This window comes from Bos javanicus, chromosome 22, assembly GCF_032452875.1.
Source record: "Bos javanicus breed banteng chromosome 22, ARS-OSU_banteng_1.0, whole genome shotgun sequence".
In the NCBI taxonomy this organism is placed as follows: domain Eukaryota; kingdom Metazoa; phylum Chordata; class Mammalia; order Artiodactyla; family Bovidae; genus Bos; species Bos javanicus.
The window spans coordinates 51,251,878-51,268,647 of record NC_083889.1 but is presented as its reverse complement, the minus strand read 5'-3'; the positions used below and the strand labels follow the sequence as shown (position 1 = coordinate 51,268,647).

The window sequence follows — 16,770 nt, the reverse complement described above, 5'->3', positions numbered from 1 at the left end:
TTTTAAGCAAACATTTTTTAAGAGGACACAAAATGGACTAACCATAAAGGAAAATACTGAAAAACTGGATTACATTACAATTAAGAACTTCTTTCATCCAAAGACATTAAGATAAGATAGGTTAAGATAAGGTTAAGACATTAAGATAAGATAGGGAGAAGATAGGTTAAGATATACAATCCAAGGTCTCATATCCTGAATACATACTATAAATCAATAAAAGATCCACATCCCAGTCAATGAATGGGCAAGAGATGTGAAGAGGTGCTTCACGAGAGAAGATTTAAATAGCCAGTAAACTGATGAAAAAATGCTCAACCTCTTTAGTCATCAGGGAAATTTAAATGTGAAACTAAGTATTACTGTACTCCACCAGAATGACTAAAATAAAAATGACTGACAATACCATGTTTAGGCAAAGAGACAGAGGAGCTGGCACTCAGACACCAGTGGAGGCGCATACATTGGTACAACTACTCAGGAAAGCTATTTGGCATTTTCACTGCAATTCCACTTTTGAGAATATACACTCCCCCAATATAATGCATATGAGCAACCAAAAGACGAGTACAACAGTGCTCCTGACAGCTTGATTTGTAATAGACAAAAACTGGAAACAATGGAAAGATTGTCAACGTGGGTAAGTAAACAAGGGTGCACCGTACACGACAGTGGGAATGAACCAACCGCAACCGTACTATGGTGGGCGAACTGAGATCTGACGGGGAGCGAAGAAGCCAGTGCTCACGTGACTCCATTTAGTGACGCTGGAAAACGGCAAAACTCCTGAGGAATTACCTCTAGGGAGGAGGTCTGGGGAAAAGGGAGGAGGTGGTGATTCAGGGGGCTGCACGGTGGGCTTGGGGAGCTGGTGACACTGGCTGGTGACGAGATTAGCATCTTGTCATTCATATTCGCGTACTGCAGTTTTCACAGTATGTCCTTCTTCCATTAAACAGGAAAAAAAGAAAAGCTTGTCCTCTCGGACTTGGAGCCTGAGTCTGTATCTTCTGGGGGCTGAGCAGGCAGGTGGTCTTCGCCTGACCCCCTTGCCCTGGAGGTGCCTTATGCACGTGTAGCCTGCCGTCCTCAGTTGTGTTGCACGGACATGTGCCACACCTGTAGGGACCCACTTCTAGCCTAGAGATTGGCCCAAACCCCCAGCCCGCAGGGCCCCTCAAAATTGTGTTTTCCTTAGCCCCACCGAAACACCCCTCTTTCCTTGAGTGGCTTGGTTCTCCGTCTCTGCCCTTTCCCCTAACTATATCCATGTCTACCATCAAGCAGGCAGAGCTGTTCTCCCAGATAGTTCCTTCCCTGAGGAATTCTCTGGCTAACTGTTTTCCCTGGTGGTTGTAATTTTGTGCGGTGAGACCACCATCAAGGTGTTTGCTGAGGGGTCCTAGAGTCCTGGCCCCCGTTTGCTGCCTGGAGCTGGCATTTCTTTAAATTTGTCAGCTGGGGCTCAAGTAGCCCTGATGAATATGTGCAAGGACCCCTTGGACAGTCACTCACGCAGAAGCAGGCAGGGGCAGCTTTGTTCCTCACGGGGGCCAGCACGGGGACAGACGGCACAGCCCAGCCCTCTTCTTCCCACGAGGTCAGCGTGTGCAGCCTGGCAGTGAACAGAACAAGGCACGGAGGCCACCGAATGTCCCCGTCCCAGCTTCCTGAGGGCCTGTGCTCATCCCTGAATTACACACTCTCAGGAGGAGAACCACAGGGCTCTGCCTTCAGCTTTCCAATGAGAAAGGACTTGTACCTGGAAGTCAGCGGTGTTGATTCTGGCTGTGAAAGGGAGGCAGAGGCCTCCAGGATGAAGTGACTGCGCTGTACCACATGGAGCTTTCCTGCCGGCCACTGTGTCAGTTCCTCCTCGGGTCCAGGTGAACCCGTGCACTTAACCTTCTAGAAGAGTCAACAGTTCAGGAAGGATGTTTTGTTGTCTTCCTGTGCTTTGCACCCACAGATCTGTTTTCCTGGGACTCCCACCCCAGGGGGTCTTCTTTGCTGCATTTCGCTCTGCTGGGAGAGCATCAGCATCCCATTAAGAAAGGAAAACTCATAGCCAGAAGTCACAGTATCTGATTTTCGAAGTGTGGAATCCTCTGAGAATCATCTTGAGTAACAGAATGAAAGGGACTGTTGGAAACCACTGCAGTCTGGTGTCCACCTATGGGTTCTGACTTTTCTCCCCGACTTACAGCGACAAGCCCTTGATAACTCAGCAGCCCACAAGGGAAGTTTTTGCCTAACGCTGGCCTCTGATTCCCCTCAGACAGCAGTGTGCATCTATAACCCCGTATTCGTTGAGATACCCTTTCGGTCCTATGGTAATTACCAAATCCCTGCTAAGGCTGCAAGGTGAGGGGATCTTGCTGGATCCAGTGGAAGACAAATGAGGAATGGAAACAGCTGGGCAGGCCAAGGAGTTCAGGGAGGCCGGGGCTGGGGGGTGGAGGGAGATGCTTCATTTGAGAATAGCTGTAAAGGATTATAGGGGTTTTAATGGGGGAGAGACACACGGCATTCAAGGCAGAGAGAGATGTAAGTGAAGTCTGCAGGGGCAGTCACCTGCAGATAGACCGCTGGGCTCCCAGTGGCTGTGGCTGTGGCCCAGGAGAAGTGGGAACCCAGGCAAGATGTGCGAACTCAAGGGACCTCGATGGAGGGGCCTGTCAGGGACCACCTGACAGGTGGTCCTCAGGTCCTGACAGACCACCTGGAGGCTGGAGAGGGCAGGGCAAGCTACTGATGAGGTCCTGAGGTTCCCGCACCCCGGCCCACCCTCTCCCAGCACCCCTCAGGATCATACAGGGAGGCCTGTTTCCAGATGCCTTGTGATTTATTTCCAAAGGTGAGCTGCAGCACATAGGAAAATACACATGGCTTCTCAGTCTACATTTTTCCAGAGAAAATAGATTCTGTCATTGGCTTTATCAGTGCCATCACCCCCGCCCCACCCTGTTCTGTGAGGCTCCAGGACGGATGGCCTGTCTCTAAGATTCTGCTCTCAAAGCAGCAGCTTGGCCAATACCTCTGGGGGTCGGAGTGAGGGGCAGTGACCGCCCCCACGGGGCGGGGGTTGGGGGTGGGCAGAGCACACAAGCGGCACTCACTGCGAAGCTAAGGCAAAGAACAGAGCTGGCGGAGGATGCCCCCTCTCACCCCAGGGACACGGCGTGCCGAAGCCCAGGACACAGACCAGGCGGGCGCGGGGGCTGAGGGCTCGGGCCCAGCCTGGAGCAGCAGCAGGACTCTGTGTGTGTATAAGGGTGGGGGTGGGGGCATGCTGAAGAGGCAGCCTACCAGGAGATGGAGGGGCTTCAGTTCACACGCTCCCCGTGCCCCAGCAGAGCTCCTGGCGTGTGGTCCCCAATTCTGTGCTTGGCCCCTGGCGTTAGCTCTATGTCAGCTGAGGGTCCCCGCTCAGGTCCCTTCTACCATCACCTCCCCTCATACTATCTGTGCAAAACATTCTTAGGGCCAAGCCTCTGAGTCCCCTGCACCCTGCCCAGGGCTGCAGGGAAGGGAGGAGAGGAAGGTGCTAGCTGGGGGCCTCGCCCAGCACCGGGAACTCCTTGCACATCTCCTGGACGATCATTCGGTCCATCTGGCACTGGGGCGAGGCTTCCTCCTCGGCCAGGATGCGTCGCAGTGTGGCCTGCAGGTCGGGGAGCCGGTGGCGGTGCTGCAGGTAGGGCGTGGAGCGGACCACGGCATGCATCAGGGAGAGGTACTCCATGCGCAGCTGTGGGGAGAGCAGGGAAGCTCAGGGATCCCAGGGAGGTGCTGTGTACCACTGCCACCAGACAGGGACAGACAGGCCACTACCGCCTTCTGGCGGCCACGTGGATGTGACCGCCTGACACCACTGAAGATCAGGGTTGCATCCCAGCACCCAGCATGTAACCTGGCACCGAGCTGGCCTTCGACAGTCACTGCGTGAGTAAATAAGTGAGTCCTCACAGTCCACACGCAGTCCCAGAACGTGGCTGGCCCAGGAAGTCCTGGCTCAGAGAGGTGGCAGGAGGAAGCGGTGAGCCCCTACCCGTGTCTAATGCTGAGCCCTTGTGGGGCCGCTATCTGTCTGTTGAAGGCCCTTCTGCTTCTCTCCTCTCACCCTGGGAGATCTCATTCACACCCACAGCTTCAAACAGTGACCCACACTCAGACTTCTTTCCTAGACTCTCCAGGGAGCTGCAGATGAGAATTTTCAGCTGTCCACTGGTCATGCCCTGCTTATCTCAGAACTCAAACTCCTGTGTCTACCATCAAACTCACGATCATCCCTATCTGCCCAAAGCTGAAGGCTTTTCCTGTGTTATCTTAATAAAGAGCACTGCTTATCTGTTCAAATGCTCAAGTCAAAACTACAGGTGTCCTCTCTGAGTCCTTTCTCCCCACATCCCAAACACAACCCATCCCTGAGACCTGGCGTCTTACCTTCTACCTGCTCTGAATCCATATCCAACCCTCCTTCCCAACCCACCTTCCCAGCACCTCTGGCTTTAACGGCTCTAACAGTCCCTCCAATGTGACACCCCAGGGGCTCCTTATCCTCACTAGACCCTGATCCGCTGACCTGGCCCCAGTACTTCTTCTCCATTTGCCCCCTTACCATCTCTCACGTCTCCTTAGAGGAGTCAGTACCCAAACCTTTCTTAGGCAGTATCACCCTGCTAACTCCCAACCTTGGTCAGGACAAAAAGCACCTGCCCATCAAATTTTAGTATGAACAGCTAAGCAGCAGACCATTACAGAGCCGTGCACAAGCCTGAACACCATTCCCCACCACAAACCACACTGCCCAGGGCCGCTGCCACTTTTCTCCACCGGGCCCACCGCTCCTTAAAGGGCCACTGCCCACCTTCTCTGCGTCTGCCAAATCTAAAGTCCCTGACCAGCTGGCCTTGTGCTTCATGGAGAAAACAAGCACAACTTCAGAAACTCCTGGTCTTCCCTTGGCACCCTCACCTCAACTACTGTCCCGCTACTGAACGGACTGCCCGGCCCTGCCAGGCGCCATCCCTCTATGCGGGCCTGAACTCTCACCAGCTGCCTGACCTACTTTTGACTCCCACAGTGGCTGACCCTCCCAGCACCTCAGCCTCTTCGCCATAGTCGGCTTGCTGGATCAGTCCCTCTGGCTTAGACATCCACCAGCATCTCCCACCTTTAGAAGACTTTCTCTTGGAGTTGGTGGTCTAGTGGTTGGGAATCTGCCTGCCAGTGCTGAAGACACGGGTCTGATCCCTGGTCCAGGAAGATCCCACGTGCCTCAGAGCAACTAAGCCCGTGCACCACAACTACTGAGCCTGCTGTGCTCTAGAGCCCGGGAACTGCAACTTCTGAGCCCCCATGCCTAGAGTCCATGCTCTGCAACAAGAGAAGCCACTGCAACGAGAAGCCTGCACACCGCAACTAGGGGAAGCCTGTGCAGCAACCAAAGCCCAGCACAGCCCAAAATAAAATACATAAATAAACTTTCCCTTGATCCCATGTCTCCCTCCAGTGATCCCCCACCTTTTCTACTCCCCTTTGCATAAACAGAACAGAAGCAAAAGAGATTAAGAAGAGGTGGCAAGAATACACAGAACTATACAAAAAAAGAAATTAATGACCTGGATAGCCATGATGGCGTGGTCCCTCACCTAGAGCCAGACATCCTAGAGTGTGAAGTCAAGAGAGACTTAGGAAGCATTTCTATGAACAAAGCTGGTGGAGGTGATGGAATTCCAACTGAGCTATTTAAAGTCCTAAAAGGTGATGCAAAGTGCTGCGTTCAATATGCCAGCAAATTTGGAAAACTAAGCAGTGGCCACAGGACTGGAAAAGGTCGGTTTTCATTCCAATCCCAAAGAAAGGCAATGCCAAAGAATGTTCAAACTACTGCACAATTGCACTCATTTCACATGCTAGCAAGGTAATGCTCAAAATGCTTCAAGCTAGGCTTCAGCAGTACATGAACTGAGAACTTCCAGATGTACAAACTGGGTTTAGAAAAGAGAGGAATGAGAGATCAAATTGCCAACATTCGAGGGATCATAGAGAAAGCAAGGGAATTCCAGAAAAACATCTACTTCTGCCTCATTGACTATGTTAAAGTCTTAGACTGTGTGGATCACACAAACTGGAAAATTCTTAAAGAGATGGGAATACCAGACCACCTGACCTGTCTCTTGAGAAACCTGTATGTGAGTCAAGAAGCAATAGCTAGAACCAGACATGGAACAACAGACTAGTTTTAAATTGGGAAAGGAATACGACAAGGCTGTGTATTGTCACCCTGTTTATTTAACTTCTATGTAGGGTACATCATGCAAAATGCCAGGCTGGATGAATCACAAGCTGGAATCAAGACTGCCAGGAGAAATATCAACAACCTCAGATATGCAGATGATATCACTCTAATGGCAGAAAGTGAAGAGGAACTATAGAGACTCTTTATGAGGGTGAAAGAGGAGAGTCAAAAAGCTGAGTTAAAACTCAACAGTCAAAAAACTAGGATCATGGCATTTGGTCCCATCACTTCATGGCAAATAGAAGGGGAAAAAGCGGAAATAGTGATAGTTTTATTTTCTTGAGCTCCAAAATCACTGAGCAAGTCATGAAATTAAAAGACTCTTACTTTTTGGAAGCAAAGCTGTGACAAACCTAGACAGTATGTTAAAAAGCAGAGACATCACTTTGCCAACAAAGGTCCAAAGAGTCAAAGCTCTGGTTTTCCCATAAAGAAAAACCATAAAGGAGACTGAATGCTGAAGCATTGATGCTTTTGAACTGTGGTGTTGGAGAAGACTCTTTAGAGTCCCTTGGACAGCAATGAGATCAAACCACTCAATCCTAAAGGAAATCAGTCCTGAATATTCATTGGAAGGACTAATGCTGAAGCAGAAGCTCCAGTACTTTGGCCACCTGATGCAAAGAGCTGACTCACTGGAAAAGACCCTGATACTGGGAAAGACTGAGGCAGGAGGAGAAGGGGACGACAGAGTATGAGATGGCTGGATGACATCACCGACTCAATGGACATGAGTCTGAGCAAGCTCTGGGAGATAGTGAAGGACAGGGATGCCTGATGTGCTACAGTCCATGGGGTCGCAAAAAGTTGGATAGGGCTGAGTAACAAGTTCAAGTTCACATAAAAACACATGAGGGTTGTTTCCATTCAGTGCTCCCACCTTCCCTCTCTTTCCACTCCCCTCCAACATCAAATCTTCTCTTCAACTTCCCACTTGGACTCTCTTCCCTCCACTCCACGGACACTGCTGGTCAGTCACGCCTGACCTCCGTGTGGCAAATTCTGTGTCTCCCTCTCAGGCCTCGTCTCACTCAGGCTCCTAACTGTGGCAATGGCTCATACCCTCCTCTTTCACACACAAGTCTCTGGGCTCCTGCTCTCCTGGTTTTCCCTCCTGAGTATCTCCTGTGTGCCCCGACTGAAGCCTAAGCTTCCCTCTGACCCATGCATCCCACACCCGAGGTGACCGCAGTGTCACAGGCTCCCCAGCACATGTAGACACAGCGCACTCCCAAGTATCTCTTTCCCATCCCCACTCACATCCCAGTGCCTCGCTGATGTCCTCTATACCTGGATGTCCAGCAGATACCTTCTCAATCTCGATGCATCAAAACACAACTCTATTCAAAAGGTCTTCCCCACCAGAGGGATCAGCACTTCCTCCACCGGGCTAGTCCAGACCAATTGAGCAGCGAGTCCTGCCAACCCACCTCCAACACATCCAGGCCTGACCTCCTCTCCCACTCCACATGTACCACCTGGAGGGCGGCGGCTGCGTCCGCACCAGCCTCCCGCTTCCGCTGTGATCTCACAGCCTCCGTTTCATTCAGGATGGTAATCAGATCACTTCCCCTACAAGGTAACCACCTCCTGCCGCAGCCCCCAAAGCTTCGAGTAAACTCTACTTGCTCTTCTCACCTCCCACCACTCCTCCTGTCTCCAGACAGTGCATCCTCTGATCACCACATGGCGGGCTCCCTTGGGTCTTGGCACACCTGTCTTGGCTGAGCGGTCTCCCCTACTTACCAGCTCCAGCATGCCCCTCACCCTAGTCTCAGGTCCCCCCTCCCCCGGGGTGTGACAGCTTCCACCCTGCTGCAGCCACGTCCAGGCACCTTGTCCCCGGGCGACAGGTCCGCGATGTGTCGCACGGTGATGTCAATGAGCGCCATCATGTCCGTGTGGTAGAAGATGGCAGCCGTGGTGGGGCTGGCGAACACGTCCTGCAGGAACTTAAGGATGGAGTGTGGCGGCTGCGGCTCGTGCTTGAAAATGCGCACGGGGTCATCTAAAAGGTGGGGAAGAGGGCTCAGGGCAGTCCTCTGGGGAGGGCCAACAGGCATCACGGCAGGGGCGTGGTGGGGAGTCACAGGACCTAAGTGGCCCTGTGCAGATTCCTGGGCACTCACCCCCTCTGTTCAGGAGCAACAGCAGCTTCTCGGAGAAGATCTTGACATTGGCGTGTTTGCTCAGGGCGGCCATTATGACGTTCTGGTCTGGGGCTGAGGAAGGACATGGGTGTGCACGAGGGCACCAGTGCTGAGCCTGGTGGGTCCTCCTCCACCCTTGCAGCGCGAGGCAGCCACCCCAGGCCCCGCCCTCACCTGGCAGGTGCAGGTTGAGAGCCAGAAGTAGATTCACGCAGAGATCCGGCAGCTGCTCCGTGGTGTCCAAGGGCAGCCCGTCCTCAACGATGCTCAGCAGGAACTGGGCGAAGGGTGTGCCCAGGTGCTCTAGGAGAGGGGCACACTGAGGTCTGCCCAGCCCCACCGCCCACCCCGCCCAGCCTCCCTGGGTTCCCGTGAGCCCTGGGGACGCTCCATTCGACCCTGGTCGGGGAGTCCCCAGCCCTCAGGCTGCGGGCTCCCTGCAGTCAGCTGGGCCGCGACCTGCCTTCTTACCATAGTGTGCGTAGGGCACTGCCTCGCCCATGGAGAAGACCATGGCCAGGATGAGGGCTGAGTAACAGAGCTTCTGGTGGTCTGCAGGGGTGCAGGGCAGGTGGTCAGAGCCCCCGAAGGTGGCGGGAACCCCCAGGGGGCAGGGAGCTGGCCCTCACTCGCTCACCCTGCGTGTCTGTCTGCATGTCCCGCGCCAGCTCCACGGGCAGCACGGACGACACGAGCGTGGAGATGATGGCCGCGTCCAGGCTGCACATGGCGCCAAAGCACTTAAGGAGCAGCAGCCGCAGTGACACCCGGTGCTCCTGGCAGGGGACCCCGTGTGCGCTCAGTGCCCGGATGCCCCACCTCTGCCTGGGTCCCTCCGTGTCCCCCCCCTCAACCTCGCTCTCACACACACACCATTTGGTAGTAGGCCACCAAGGCCAGGACAGACTCGAACTCGTTCCGCTTGCACATTTTCTTGCAAACTTCAGGGTCTGCGTCCGTCTGCAGTGGGGAGGAGATGTGAAGGAGTCGCTCAGTGTGCGTGGCCGCCCGTGAGTGTGCCGAGGACCAGTAGGGGAGACTCCCGAGCACGGGGGAGGGGTGGGGACACCTGGGGGCCCCCAGCCCGCACCAGAATGTGCAGCAGCTCCTCCAGGTAGCAGCGGATGACGCCCTCATCCTCATACAGGGCCCAGCTGCGCTGCTGGGCATCGTCCTTCCGCCGGGCCAGGTCTGCAAAGATCACCTCCAGCCGCTGCTGGTCATGGCAGACCTGCCCTGAGGGCAGGGCGGTGCTCAGGTCCTGTGGGCAGACGGCGAGGGGGGGCTAAGCACACCTGCCCCGCACCATGTCCAGGGGGCCCTCGAGGCCTGGGTCTCGACTCAGACCCTGAGGTCCAGGTGTGAGCTCCTGGCCTGTGCCAGACCAGGGGCCGTGGGTCTCACCTACAATGGCTGCCTGGAGCCAGCGTCCTCCCAGGACTGGTGAGCAGACCAGCCCCTGGTTCTCTTCCCTCCTCCCTGCTGTTCCCCATCAACTTCCCATAGCCCATCCCTCAACAGCGAGGCCCCCAGGGGCACTAGCCCTGTTCTGCACACCCTCTCCAAGGAATTCTACTCCTCCAAGTCTTCCCCCCCATCCCCTGCCACCTCCCCCAATAAACAAGCAGCTTATGGGATTTTATTTTCCTGACCAATGATTGAACCCTTGGCAGTGAGAGCATGGAGTTGTAACCACTGGACTGACTGCAAGGAATTCCTGCGCCCCCAAGTCTTAATAACCTCCTGAGACAGGATTCTGCACGAGACAGTCTGCGGGGAATTTTCCAACAACCTGCCTCCTGTCCCTGCATAAACATCCTCTGTGAGGAAGGCCACGGACTTCTCACAGCCTGCATGTGACTTGAGATTGTACTCTCTGATTCTGTACAAAGTGGGACAGGCCTGTCAACCTGCCTTCCATGTTCTTGAGCCTGCTGGCCACTGCTCCTGCCCAGGCAAGCCCATGGCCTCACTGCTCCCCACACCCCAAACCAGAGCTGCAGCTCCCAAGGAAGGAGGTACTTCCGGCCCATCTGGCCCCCAGTCCTGCTCCCTGATCAGTGCCCCCACCCTTGGCAAGGGATGCCACCCATCCCATGATGCCCACACCCCACCCCCCACCATCTGAGTCAGCATTCAGGCCTCCATCATAGCTCTCGAAGCACCCAGTGCTCTCCACTGCCAAGGCCAGCATGGCACTGCCCTCTTTCACGCCCTCTGTCCATTCCTTCCCTGCAGCCCGAGAGAACCCCTGGCCACCCACAGCTGTCTCCTCTGTCCCCTGCCCTAGGTCTCACTTCCAACCACACCTCTTGCTCCCTCCCTCCCTCCCTTGTGGTGTTCCAGCCATGCTGGCCTCGTTCCAATCCCTCCTGTGAGCTGAGCATGAGGTGCTGCCTTATGGCCCTCATCCAGGCTGAGCCTCTGCCTGCAGTATTCTTCCTCCCTTTCTCCTTCACAGATTGTCCCCAAAAGTCCCCAACACCCAGCACAAGGAAGCCGAGAGCTCAAGCTCAACAAATACCTGTCAGGTAAAGGCTGGATACATGTGCGGGTGGGGAAGGGGCAGGGGTGGCGGGGCAGCCCCTGGCCCTGGCCCACCCTCACCTTGCCCTCCACCAGCGAGAGGAGGACCTGCTCCATGACAGGCGAGCTGGCCGGCACGGAGGCCTGGATGTGGCCCACCACGACGCCAATGGCCACACGGCAGAGCTCGTGGCTCAGGCCGGTGTTCCTCCGCACGAGCTCCATCAGCTCTGCCCCGATGGTCCTGGGCACAGCGGGCTCAGCCACCGCCTTCTCCTCTGTGGCCCCCAGGTTCAGTGCCCCCAGGGCCTCCAGCTCATCAAGGGCCGGGGCTGGGGTTGTCTCCACCACTGCCGCCGCTGCCTCCTCCTCTGTAGGGGGCTCCGGGTTTGGCACCTTGCAGGGAGGGGGCTGAGCTTGGGACACAGCGGTAAGCGCGCCGCGGCGGGGCACAGGTGGGGGCGTGGGTGAGCAGCTGGGGCCCAGCTCGGATGAGCTGGAGCCGGTGTATAGCGTGTCAAGGGAGGTGCTGCTGACAGAGCCACCGCTGGACACAGAACTGCCCCCGGAGGGCGTGGTGTTGCGGCCACCTGTGGGCAGAGAGGGGATGCTGTGCTGGGGCAGCCCCCCGGGGACCCCTATCCCCACAAGCCCAGAGCCCCCAGCCATCTAACCCCTGCCCTGTCTTCACCCCTAAGCCTGGAGCCCCCAGTTTTCTGACATAGGCAGAGCAACCGTTCTAAGCACAGGGTGCCCCATCCCCCAACTCCCCCATCCCCGCCTTCTCACCACTCCCCAAGACCATTAGGGCGTCACGGTCTCGGCGCTTCACAGGCGGGGGTGGCGTGGTAGGAGCTGCTCGGCGAGGCTGTGGCGGGATCTGGAGGACAGAAGTGGGATCTGAGGGCAGACTGCCATTTGGGGTGCAGCCTGAGCTTGGCAGGGCAGGACCAAGGCTCCAGGCGGCACTGCTGACCGGGGTGGACGCTTGGAGCCTCCAGACAAAGCCTTAAGCCCCCCGCCATCTCCCTTGCCCAGGCTGCTCTCACCATGTACCTGGTAGAGGCCTCCGTCCACCCCGAGATACTCAGAACTGGGCAGGCTGTGCTGCCTCTCGAACCCAGCTCGACACATGCCATTGGGCTGCCTGGTGGCGGCGGCGTCCAGATGGTGGTCACTGGTGGATGGGGTCATAGCTGCAGGGCTGGGGGCGGAGGGGCCTCTGCGGGACAGGGTCTCTTTCCGGTGGTGGATCAGCTTCCTGAGGCAGGGGCAGGGAGGTTACTGGGGGAGTCACCCTACAACTCCCCAAGTCTGCCCATGTTCCCTGAGGAACACTGCCCACCCTAGCCCAGGGCCCCCATCACCCTCATGCCCCACCCGTCTCTGCACTAGCAACCCTGCCCTCTAGAGTCCCGGAAGGACCCCATCCCCCGGGGCTCACTGGGAGCCCCCCCCCCCACACACACACACTCACTGGAGGATCCCGCGCTGCTCCAGGCTGTATTTGCCACCATCCCGCATGGCTGCGTTGTGCACAGCCTCAATGGCCCGGTCAATGGCTTGGAGGACATCCTGCTCCAGGCCCTGTGAGGGGGGCAGGAATGGGGTCTTAGCCCTGGGGGCCAGGTGAGGGCACAGAGGCCAGAGCCAGCCCTGCAGGGAGCCTGGCGCAGGCAGAGGGCCACAACTGCTCTCAAAGCCTGGAATACTAGAGATCAACACAGCAAGATGAACTAGAATATCAATCAGGGTTCTCAAACTGCGTCACTCAGGAAGCTGGGCCACAGGGAGGGGCCCAGGCTGCTGCTTTATATATCGGGTCCCCGCTCGGGATTTTACCTATGGCGAGGCTCTTGGCTAAGTCATCTCTGAAAGTCTGGGCTCTGAAGCAAAAACACAGCCCACGGACCCCCAGTTTGAGGCCAGAAGTGCACACTTAATCTATCGCCAGGCTTGGCTCAGATCCCAGGCTGAGATGCCAACCAGGGAGCCTCTAGGGTCTGGTGCTCTGAACAAATCCCTCTGGATCTTGCTGACCCGTCACAAAACCAAGGCCACACTCCAGGACAGCCCCGTCCTCAGAGAGCCTTCTGCAGGCCCTGGTAGCTGAGGACAGGCCAAAGGGACCTCCTCTTTGCACCCGTGTTGCCAGCCCTCATCCCCTCTAGCTGTGAGAAAGGAATCCTCCAGAACTGCGCTGGGAAACAGCAGTTCTGGGTTTGTGGCAGAAGACAGACATAAGCGTGGAACCTGGTCCCTGCCCCAGATTTTGTGTCGCCATCCGCAGCAACTCAGGGGTCCCCTTGACCCAGCCTGTCTGGCATGGGGTGGGGGGAGTAAGGGGCTGGCAACTGTGGCACCAGTCACTCCCACCCCTCCCTTGCCCTTGGCACCCATGGCCCATCAGGCCACAGGGGCCTCAGAACTAAGGTGAGATCACACCCGAGTGGGTTGGAGAGGATGGGGACAGACAGATGGACTCAGAGATCAGCAGAGCCCCAAAGGTAACAGGGGGTGTGTCAGAGTGCAGGAGACAGACAGAAAAGGGCACAGAGACAGAACGGCAGAGGATGCACAGAAAGCAAGAAAGATGGTGAGAGAGAGAGGGAGGGAGAGAGAGAGGAAAAGAGAAGCAGAGAGAGACAACGCAGAAAGAAATTGAGATTCGGAGACAGAGAAGGGGAGAGAGTTGGAGGATGTGGACACACACAAGGGGAGAGTCAGGATGACACAGAGACAGCCAGGGAGACGGAAACGGAGGGAGATGTGCAGCAAGAGACCAAGAGACAGAGAAGATGGCACCCTCTCTGCCCTCCCCAAACACCCAGCCCAATAGCCAAGGCAGGCCCTGGGGGGAAGTGGGGGACTCTCCTTGGAGGCCTCCAAAAAGCCCCCAGCCCCAGAGAGACTGGCTCTGACATGCTCACTTCCAGACCCAGCAGCCCTCGTGTCCGGGGCTTCCACTCTCACCCAGACACTCCTGGATGCCATGAGGCCAAGGGTCCAGGGCCCCAGGCCCATCCCCTCGGGTAAAGGCCACAGATGACATCTCCAAATTTATCCTGTTATTTCTGTCCTGAACTGGGCCGGCTTGGGATGTTTCCTACAGCCAGAGACTAGGATGGGGCGGGGGTGTCTGGCACAGGGCAGGCCTGGAGGCTCCGGGCCCTCCTTCCCCTGAGATCAGAATAGACCAGCTGGAGACAATGAGCCCAACCCCCACACCAGGACTATTCTGGGGGAAACAGGAACTGGGGCTGTACCTCCAGTGGAAGGAAACAGGGGGGCTATGGCCACACCAGGGAAGCCGTGGGGAAGTCCCACTTCCTTGCTAAGGGAGCAGCTCCCCACCCCAGGCTGGGGACAAGGAAGGCTCAGGCTCCCTCACTTTCCAAGAAAGGAAGTCTGAAAAGTCAGGGCCTGAGGCTTGTAGTGCCAGGGAGTGTCAGCAGGAGCTGGGAACCCAGGCTCAAAGTAGACTGACTTTTAAAGAGCTTAGGGGCTGACTAAGTACAGGACAATAAAAGATATTGAGGTCTCAGGGCTTGGGGGGTCACTTAGGGGATGGGGGTGTCCACGGCTCCCTGGTCCAAGTGCAGGGTGTGGGATGGGAGGGTGAAGACGTGGAAGATGGCTGGGGAAACAGAAAGTGCCCAGGGTTGCCGGGGGTCTCAGGGGTGGAAGCTGCGGAAGAGGAGGCAAGAGTGTTGGGATCCTGGTGATTCAGGCGAGGGGCCAATTAAGTCAGGGGTCTCAGTGACCTGGGGAACTGCTCAGAATCTGGTGTACTGGAATCTCGGGGCTGACTCTTGAGTTGTATTCGGCTGGGGATTCAGATGTTGGGTCTGGGGTCTCAGTCCCAGAGTTAGGCTTTAGGTAGGTCTGGAGTCCTCAAGAGTTGCCTGTCAAGGGCCTGGCCCTCTGTACGGGGAGCGGGCTCTCAGGGTCCCAGTCCTCGCGGGGTCTCTCGGTCAGGTTCTCAAAGTCCTCATCTGCTGGAGGTCCCGACCGGCCGGTGATGGAGCTCAGTCTAGGGGCGGCGGAGGCCGGGCCGGGGAGGGGCACACTCACCTGCAGGCGGCGCAGGTAGGCGGGCGGCACGTAGCCGGTCTCACCGCTGCGCGCCCGCGCCGCCAACCACCAGTGCGCGCTGCTGCGCTCCAGCACCAGGAAGGTCTCGCCCGCGGCGAACGCCAGCGCGTTGGGCTCCGCCGAGCGGAACGCGTACAGCGCGCGGTACATGAGGCCGAGTCGCGCCGGGGCAGGGGAGACGGCGGGGGGCTGAGGAACCAGGACGCCAGGCCGGCAGCTTCTCGCCGCGCTCGCCCTGCCCCGTGACACACGGCGCGTGCGCGCGCGCGCCCGCCCGCCCGCCGCAGTCCCGCCCCGGCAGTGTCGGCTCCTGCGCGGGAGCGCGGCGCCCCCTGGCGGCCCCAAGGGGCGCGGCTCTCGAGACTCCACCGCCCTTTCCGAGACTTGGTCGTCTCCAAGCTCCAGACTCCCTGACCCGGCACCCCGCCTAGAGCCCCCAGCCCCAGCTGCTCCTGCCCGGCCCTCCACTCCTTTTACCGGCTCAAGCCCTAATACTGCGGCCCACCCTACTTCACGAAGGAGAGCTCCGCCCGCAGCCCAAAGGCAGAGCCTGTGTCCTGTGCTGATAAGCCTCTTGCGTCTATGCCACCCCAGGGAAGTGGGTCCTGACCTACTAAATTAAGGACAGCGACCCCGGGTCTCCTGTGTGTCTCGAAGGTGCTGAGCTCACTTCTTTAAGCTCCAGCGGTGGGCAACGGGGAGCAAGACTGGAGAGGGGAGCGAGAGTGGAGAGGGGGCTGCAGAAACAAAAACCAGGTCAGGCCATTTCGCTGTCCATAATCCTCCCATCCTCAGTCCCCGTCTCTTCTCTGCCACTAACTTCTCTCTTCCTCTCTAACGTGGGTTCTTGCATATCCATTCTTCTGCCTGGGACGCTATTCCCCTCCTCACAGCATAAGGTCAGGCTCCCACCCTTATCAGTCACTTTCACATCACTCTCTTCTGTTGTCTTTGGAGACTTACAAATCCCGATTCTTTCTGATGCTTCCTTCTGAGAGCAGATAGAAGGGCTGGTGGATGGGGAGTGGGGTACCATGTGGCGTTAAGAGCCTGTTTGGCCCAACTTCCAGTCAGCCCTGACCTGGTGAGGTCATCTGTAGTCCTATGAAGCAGCAGGGAAAACCAAGGGGACCTGGGTTTAGGTAAACCCAGTGTCCTTGGGACCTCCTATCACCGTCCAGAGGCTGGTCCAGTCACATTCTTCTCTGGAAGCCTGGACCCAGGGAGCAGGTGTATGCAGTTGGGTGATTTTGGATATAGTGGATATAGGCATAGCGGATCTGGGAGAGAAGGTGCTGAGAGGTTCAGGTAAGAGGTGGGGCTGCCAGGCCTGGACATCCAGACCCTCTTCTTGGCACTAGTTCCGTATCCTTCTCCCTTGTGCCTGTGTCAGCAGTTCAAGATCTCGTGCCACCCTTCTCCCTGAAACCCTCTGAGAACACAGCAGAAACAGCTCTCTTGGGGGCTGCCCAGGCTAGAACCACATGAAGGATGGCACTGGCGTGGCTGCAGTGGGCTCCAGGGCTGGGTAGGAGTGCTGGCAGATGGTGTGGCCCAGATGACCACTCGGCCCAGAAGACCCCCTTCCGCCAAGCCCCCTACCTCCTGGGACCTTGACCACAGAGCCAATAACCGCCAACAGACCAAAGACTGGTGGCCACCTAAGGTCCCAGGATTGGCTCCAGGATGCCCAAC

General features: G+C 57.0%; 1 protein-coding gene across 3 annotated transcripts; it reads right to left on the bottom strand.

Moving 5' to 3' along the window:
* Window positions 1–2,826: 2,826 nt before the first annotated feature.
* NCKIPSD (NCK interacting protein with SH3 domain) lies at window positions 2,827–15,355 on the bottom strand. Of its 3 annotated transcripts, none has more exons than XM_061396920.1 (13): window positions 15,055–15,355; window positions 12,458–12,567; window positions 12,037–12,241; window positions 11,770–11,860; window positions 11,062–11,570; window positions 9,545–9,715; window positions 9,328–9,414; window positions 9,092–9,230; window positions 8,926–9,006; window positions 8,629–8,757; window positions 8,434–8,526; window positions 8,140–8,312; window positions 2,827–3,751 (listed from the first exon to the last, which is right to left on the bottom strand). In XM_061396920.1, exons 1-13 carry the CDS (start codon window positions 15,223–15,225, stop codon window positions 3,548–3,550), a joined length of 2,163 nt encoding a protein of 720 aa, XP_061252904.1. In that variant the 5' UTR covers window positions 15,226–15,355; the 3' UTR covers window positions 2,827–3,547. The 3 variants fall into 3 exon arrangements, with proteins under 3 accessions (XP_061252904.1, XP_061252905.1, XP_061252906.1); XM_061396921.1 differs by lacking the exon at window positions 15,055–15,355 and adding an exon at window positions 14,745–15,027; XM_061396922.1 differs by lacking the exons at window positions 12,458–12,567; window positions 15,055–15,355 and having other exon boundaries at window positions 12,030–12,212.
* Between the last annotated feature and the right edge of the window lie 1,415 nt (window positions 15,356–16,770).

Coding starts and splice junctions, on each gene's coding strand:
- NCKIPSD (XM_061396920.1), bottom strand. CDS start 15,225: ATGTACCGCGCGCTGTACGCGTTCCGCTCGGCGGAGCCCAACGCGCTG. Junction 9,231..9,327: donor TGGTGGCCTACTACCAAATG/GTGTGTGTGTGA, acceptor GTCCCCTGCCAG/GAGCACCGGGTGTCACTGCG. Junction 9,007..9,091: donor CATGCAGACAGACACGCAGG/GTGAGCGAGTGA, acceptor GCACCCCTGCAG/ACCACCAGAAGCTCTGTTAC.